Source organism: Dreissena polymorpha, chromosome 6, assembly GCF_020536995.1.
Source record: "Dreissena polymorpha isolate Duluth1 chromosome 6, UMN_Dpol_1.0, whole genome shotgun sequence".
Classification (NCBI taxonomy): Eukaryota; Metazoa; Mollusca; class Bivalvia; order Myida; family Dreissenidae; genus Dreissena; species Dreissena polymorpha.
The window spans coordinates 90,810,094-90,817,595 of record NC_068360.1 but is presented as its reverse complement, the minus strand read 5'-3'; the positions used below and the strand labels follow the sequence as shown (position 1 = coordinate 90,817,595).

General features: G+C 35.8%; 1 protein-coding gene across 1 annotated transcript; it reads left to right on the top strand.

Annotated features, from left to right (window-relative positions):
* The first annotated feature begins 3,809 nt into the window (after positions 1 to 3,809).
* On the top strand, positions 3,810 to 6,023 carry LOC127833433 (uncharacterized). Its single transcript, XM_052358696.1, has 2 exons — positions 3,810 to 4,036; positions 4,426 to 6,023. The coding sequence occupies exons 1-2, from the start codon at positions 3,828 to 3,830 to the stop codon at positions 5,873 to 5,875; spliced, it is 1,659 nt and encodes a 552-aa protein (XP_052214656.1). The 5' UTR covers positions 3,810 to 3,827; the 3' UTR covers positions 5,876 to 6,023.
* Positions 6,024 to 7,502: the final 1,479 nt, after the last annotated feature.

Genomic DNA, 7,502 nt, shown 5'->3' with positions numbered 1-7,502 from the left:
CCAATATCTCCTACACCTGCACGAAAAATAGGTTTGGTCACACTTTTCCGAGCCATAGAGGCACATGATTCTCTTACATGAATATTGTGAAACCGCAAGACACAGTTGCGTAGTATTTGTTATGTAACGTGTAGTGGTCCTGTACAAAATGTATTCAAATCATGCCCATGGTATCAACATTTGACCCGTCATGAGGGAATCTTGCTCTCCTTATAGACAAACAATCGTTTCTTCCGGAATAGAAAAATCAATGACATTCCCTATGTAATATGATTCAAACCATTCCCCTAGGGTTCATATGTATACAATGAAAACCTTTTTATTGCTCTAAGATAGCAAGGTGCAGAATTTGTTATGTAACATCATAGGATGGCCCTTTAGCAAGTCTTTTCATTTCATGTCCAAAGATAAAAATTGACTCAGCCCCGTGATTGCATAACATGTACATAATTTAAACGTTTAACAATAGCAAAATGACTTAAAATCCTCATTCTTATTGTAAACAGTCAACACTTTAAACAATGTACTATATATTATAACATTTGTATATCAATATTATTTCAGGTGAACGATTTACAGCCATAATGACCCTCTTTTTTGTATAGGTGTTGTATCAGTTTAATTGAAAGGACTGGTTGACATGCTAAAATGTTGCTCCCTATGGCGGAATCGATACCGGGTTCTCTGGTTCAAATTGATTTCGCTTTTATACTCGAACATTAACATTATCAACGCTGATTTAATAGGTAAAACAGTTAAAGGTCAATTTTAACACCTTTGGAAACTGTATAATATTAAAGATAATTGTTTGAGATGCGGAATAAAACTATTTGCAACAATTAAGCGTTACGCCTGATGCCATAAATCCCCAGGTAAATCTTCCAATACCGCACCTTTTTCTCAAAGTTGGACTGACTTACCTACCTTGCTGTGACGTAAGAGCTGTACATCCGCTATTTTTTAACAGCGTTATTTATGCCGAGACGATCAACTGTATTGCTATTACATCAATACTTTTATGTTAAATGATGTACTTTTATGTTAAATGATGAACTTTTTGACGAATCTGATCATAATGAAGATGAACTGCATGAAATTAGACCGTGTATGTACAGTACACGCCATTTTATTGATTTAAAAATATCCCAATTAGACCTGAATCCTTTTCCCAAAATGGCTGGAAAAGCCTTAAAGTGTTCGTTTTTAGATTTTTCAACATCTATCTAAATTATTGTATTCTTTCTTTGTAAATAAATGCAAGTGAAAGAAATCGTATTATTGTAACACATAATTTAACTTATAACAATAATTATAATCATTTGCCCCCATCGATGTAATTACATCGATGCTCTAATTGTTCATCGCCCATGTTTGGTCTAGTTCGTTATCTTTTCCACTTATGCATAGTGCAAATGTAAAGTTCAATAACATTTCAAAAGACAGAAAACACACTACTGTACTTTTCGGGGGTAAAGGCGAGACTTTTTTCCAAAGCGATATTTATGGACGAAAAGGAAAAACATAGTATCCTGATTTTTTCCAAAAAAAATTGCGCGTACGATAATCATTAGCGGTAATTTGATTGCCTCTGAATAACCCCCGTGCCACTATCAATCGATCATTTTATTGGTTTTGTCCAGTGTTATGGCATTGTTATTTATCCCATTTTCAACGCGACATTGACGGTATAACACCTTATGGAATATACTAGCCTGTATTCAACACTGTGGGATATACCTGTCACGTGCCCTGTAACGTGCAAGGACTACTTTTTACTTTACCACTGGATGATTTTACATAATTAATAAAGTCGAGAAAACTTTTGCTTCAAAATTATACGACCTTCAACCTTTAAATCTAGTCATATGACATAATTTTTTGCCATCCGTATAATGAATCAGCTGATTGATGGCGTCATAAAATGACACTTATTGCGTCATTTTCCCCCCAAAAAATGACGATTTATTATAAACGCGACTTATTTCACATGTACATGTACTGTATATCGACATACGGTATTTGAATTGTCAATTAATCACATTTTTCTTATTTCGTGTAATGTGCATTGTTTATAATCCATGCATATACTTTTGACATTTAAGAATGTACAGCAAGCAATGCAAATATCGCACAATTCATAAATAATCTGCAATATTTGCTATCCGATTTAATTCACGTTAAGCATAGAGCTGTGTAAAGTATAAGATGGTAAAAATAGCACCACACTGGAATTCGGAACGTCCCATTTCGTACACGGGTAAATCCACTGATTTATCTGTTGTGTAATGGAATGTTTTCCATTCTTTGTGTATTTATATATTAAATTATTTTCTTGTACACAATAAGGGCATTTATCATAAACAAATAACATTGTGCAAGTTTAAACATAATTATGTTTGTATGCAGAAATCTGCAAATGCATCCGAGTTTACCAACGGCTATTATTTGATAAACTGCTCCGGTTCATTTTAACAGCCGTAATGTTCATAAAGTACATGACGTAGCGTGTGACGAATAAGAAAGTTTAACGAATTCATTTGAAAATAGTGATAGGATGGCATAAGGGTCTTTATTTAACTATGCTAAAATAATTATTAAAGACCCTAGATGCAAAATCGCCAATTATTGAGTAAAATGGATTATTAGATGGATTTTAAAGGATAATTAAAGGTTAGCTAAAGAAACTTCAGCGACAGTTTATATAGTATTGACATAACTGTACGCTGAAGCCAACCCCGTATCGAAAGTCAACCAAAATCGTGACATATTTATGTCACGCTATAAATCAAAGACAGTCCATTTTCTTGGATACATTCCTTCATATATTGGTGAATGAATATAAATTACTGCATCGGGGCATATTTTAAGGTTCAAATGTTTCAAATGCATCTTACAATAGATGAAAATAACTCTCATCAGCCTGAAAGTCATAATTTTGACGCCATTGTCGCTTTGTCATGTGACGAGTTTTCATTTGGATACTTTCGGATCGACCTTGACATTTTTTGCTGGAATTGTAAACATTACTTCGTTTTCTGAAATCTATTATTTGTGATTAACAAGTTACGTCTGGTGGATTTAAACACTGATTTCAAAGTGAATTTGGTAATTTTGAATATTTTGTACATTGATTTTGTTTTAACACTACAATTTGTTTACAAAACAAGCAAGAATAATTTAAAATACCGGGAAATGACATTCTGAATTTGTAAACCCTTAAGCACATGGTTGGTTACTAAAATAGAAATAACATCATATGACCGTGAAATCTCGAGAGATTCGCATTTCGATCATGTGTGTCGCATCGCTGTTTTTCTCGATATGTTAGAGCAGAAAAGATAAATGTTAAATGTTTAAGATAGTATTTTGTGAAATAACATATCAGTTAAATGTGAAAAATGTCAATCTTTCCAATCAAGTAGCTGATTTGCGCCAATAACTGCTTTTACAAGCTGTTTTGGACCGGTCTTTGTTAACTGTCAACTTTTCGTGAATTCCTGGTTGACTCTCCTACTTGGGTTGGTCCATAACTTTAATGTCGCGCCAGTCAAAAATCATAAAAAGCGACTTTTAAAGTTATGGAAGCCAGAACTAATTAAAGGTAAGATACTAGTTCGAACGTGTTTTTGTTTTTGTTTGTACTTTTGTCGTTCCCCGTTTTCGGGGAAATGATTTTAACACGGGGGCCATTGATGCATTGGATCACACACGGCATACCCATAACATTATATAAAAACACAAACTGCGCGTCCTTAAATTCGTCGTTCGAAGTCGGAATACGTATTGCCCTGCATATTAAGTCAAATACACGGATTAACAGTTTCGCAATGCGCATGCGCAAAACCAACTTACCTGGAAGAGTTACTCCGCCTGAATTGCGAGTAAAAATATTGTTGAATCTCGATATGGCTTTAACATGTTGCGTTCAAAACTGCTCTAAAGGGGCATACTGGTTAAATAAATGGAAGAAACAACTGTGTGACGTCTGTGGATGTTTGCACAAAGAGAGAGACTGTAAATGCGATCCGCCATTCAGGTAATAAACGATTAAGAGCTGATGCATAGTTTTCAGAAAATGTGGGTGGGGTAAGATTTATACGCATTTTTACGCATATTATAGAAAAGGCAGACATTTAATTATGTGCTTTAATCACACATATTTTACAATATAGATAAAGCACGTTCATTAAACAGCAGAAGTATGCCTATTTTGCAATATTACACTGATCTGCTCGTACGCAAACAGTTGGTAAATGATGATTTGACCTTAGCCTAGGTAGTTGTACAGTACTGTGTACTGAGGAATGCACTCATTTGAATCCCTGCAGATCCTGAACGTAATGAAACGCATAAAAATAGGTCTGTTGCTGGCAGGCCAACTAAAAATTGTCTGTGCCTATTAGTTCAAATTATATTTAATTTCAGACTATTCACTTTCCCAACAAAGAAAAAGAATCCAGAGCAAAGGGAAAAATGGAAACAGCTGGTAGGAAGACGTCAGGGCAATGGACAACTCTGGTCACCAGGCAAAGACAGTCGGGTTTGTTCGGATCATTTCACAGATGGAGAACCAACCATAAATAATCCATTGCCTACTGTCAGCATGGGATATAATGAAGCAGAGAAACGAGTGAAGAGAATGACACAGTTTGAGGCGACTAGCACAAAACATACGAAAAGGCGTAGACAAATTAGTGCAAAAGACAATGACCATGCGTCTGAGGAAAATCTTGTTGCAACACCTATTTATGATGACCCAGAGGTTGAGTTACTTTCCCACACTTACAAACTGCCATGGTTTGTTAATTTGTTGGCTGTGTTTGTTACTCTGTGTTTACGAATCAGTGAACAGAACAAGCAGATTGTTAAGTTGAAAGCCGAGGTGTTCATACAGAAGCAAATAATAGACAGGCTTAAGAATACTGTGTACAGTGAGAAAATACTTAAGACCAACGATGATGTTCAGTTTTACACTGGTTTGACAAACAAGTCTCTGTTTAACAAATTACATGAGTATATTTCACCATTTGTTACAAGAAGGTGGACTGGTGTTATGTCAATGGCCAAAAATGTTAGAAAATTAAAATCCAAATTGTCAGCCCGTTCTGGTGCAAAGTTTGGGCCGGAGAGAAAAATGTCATCGAGGACAGAATTTTTAATGACATTAATGAAGTTAAGGCTAGGGCTGTTAAATAAAGACTTGTCCAAGAGATTTGATATTTCGGAAACTTTATGCTCAAGAATTTTCCTTGCATGGCTTAGGGCATCATTCGAAGTCTTAAAGTCAATGGTGTACATACCAAACGAAGAGTCTTTGATTGCCTCTAAACCCCAAAGATTCCGGAAATTTCCAGATCTGCACTCGATTATAGACTGTACTGAATTATTTATTGAAACGCCCAAAGACCCTCATCTCCAGAGCGCAACTTGGAGCAACTACAAAAACCATAACACAATGAAAATTCTTGTCGCGTGTGCTCCTAATAGTGCAATTGTGTTTGTTTCGCCTACATACCTCGGTAGAATTTCAGATAAGGCTCTAACATTAGACTGTGGGTATTTGGACATGTTGCCTACAAACTCCATGATAATGGCAGATAAAGGAATCAACATCACTACGGAATGCATGCAACGAAACATAAGTTTGCATAAGCCACCAGGCAAGCGTGGAAATTCTCAGATGTCAAGTGCTTGTGTACAAAAAACTAAACGAATAGCAAATCACCGAATTTTAATTGAGCAGGTAATCAGGAGATTAAAAACATTCCGTATACTGGCAAATGAAATTCCAATTTCACTTGTGGATCACATAGATGAAATGGTGATGGTCTGCTCTGCCCTATGCAATATAAAGGTACCAATATACAAATCGTAGTTGGAAGATACATGTACATGGTTGTCATCACTGGATAGTTTCCATAAACTGTTGTACAGAATGTGTTTGTGTTGTTTTTGAAATGCAATTTTATTATGGGCATGGAATGCATAGTTGTCGGTTACATTTTCTTGTATAAGATATTGAACTGCAGAATATGTATTTGAGTGTCAGTCGCTGCAATTGTTTACTCGTCGATAGTGTACATGTAGAATCTATGTTGACATCGACATCATTTTGTCAGGAGCAATCGCCGCCATATTGGATTTTGATAATTTTCTTTCGAACATAAAATAAATTATATTCAAGTAAAATCTTCTTTTCGCGGTCGTAATGTGTTACAATTCGCATGCTGCGTAAAATTGAATCGAGGCATATGGTGATATTTTTACTAGTTTTACAGTTCGTGTGTGAATTTTTTAAAGACTATTTTGCGTACCAGAACAAATACATTTATATCACTACTCATGGTTATGGTTGAAAAAAATCAAATTGGATAAATAGAATACTAGGATAAGCGTTAAAAACAGAGACGTTTATGTTGCTCGGCTCGAACACCAAAAGCGCTCGCCAAGGCTCGCGCTCCCGGCGTTCTAAGCCTCGCGACATAAACGTCTCTGTTAGTTGCAATAATTCAACTATCAGCTTTATAACCCAATGGGTTGCTGATAGTTGCAATGCGCTCTCTCTTGGCCATGAGTGCAAAATGTAATCAACAATGCAAGGGTTAAGGAACACTGAAACTGCAAGAACTTATACAAGTTTACCTACATGTATCTTAACCACAAACTCATCCAAATGGTACCATTAAAGCAAGAAATAATTGATTTTATTGACTTAAGTTTTGTTTTGTACGCTGTATCCGCCATATTGAAAAATTGACCCAATTTTGGTTAGGTCGCAGTACACCAATATTTTGCACGTCGGGTTATGTGCTCCAGCCTATAAAGTCGATAACGAGGTGGTTTTCGATACAGAATACACTGTTTCAAATTTAAACATGAACATGTCAGCGAGAAAAGTGTGTTAAAAACATCGTCGTGTTTTTATAAGGTGCATGCAAAGGATGACATCCGTAGGTTGCCATTCAGGTAAATTTAACATGTTTATGAAGTTTATTCATTATTTTCCTCAATTTGTCTCGAACGACGTCTGTTTAGTGAAGCGCACGGATTTGCTGCGCTGAACTGCACCCATGTTTATGAAGGGGTGCATATGGACTGCAAGAGCCGCCATAGCAAAAATTATCAAAGGCTCTGGGAGTCCGTTTATATGGACTAACTTGTCTCGAAGTTGTCTGTATTCAACGCTAACCTAGTATTCTCTCTATATACCACACTAATGTGTACTCCTCCACGATACAATCGTGGTCAGTTACTGATGATAGCAACCGGTTGTAATCCTCCTGGAAATCGTTCTTTCATGCATTATATTATCAAAACATTGTTTCGACACGGAACGCTTTTTAACCAATTAATATTTAATCAATTAAAAATATATCACAAATATAAATGTTTTGTTGAATTCCCCAAAAAGAGCACCAATTTGTAATCCGAAACGCACTTCTGATTGTTTTATGTTAGCGCGCCGTTTACAAATTCTAGCGTCAAATATACAGTATTGTTAG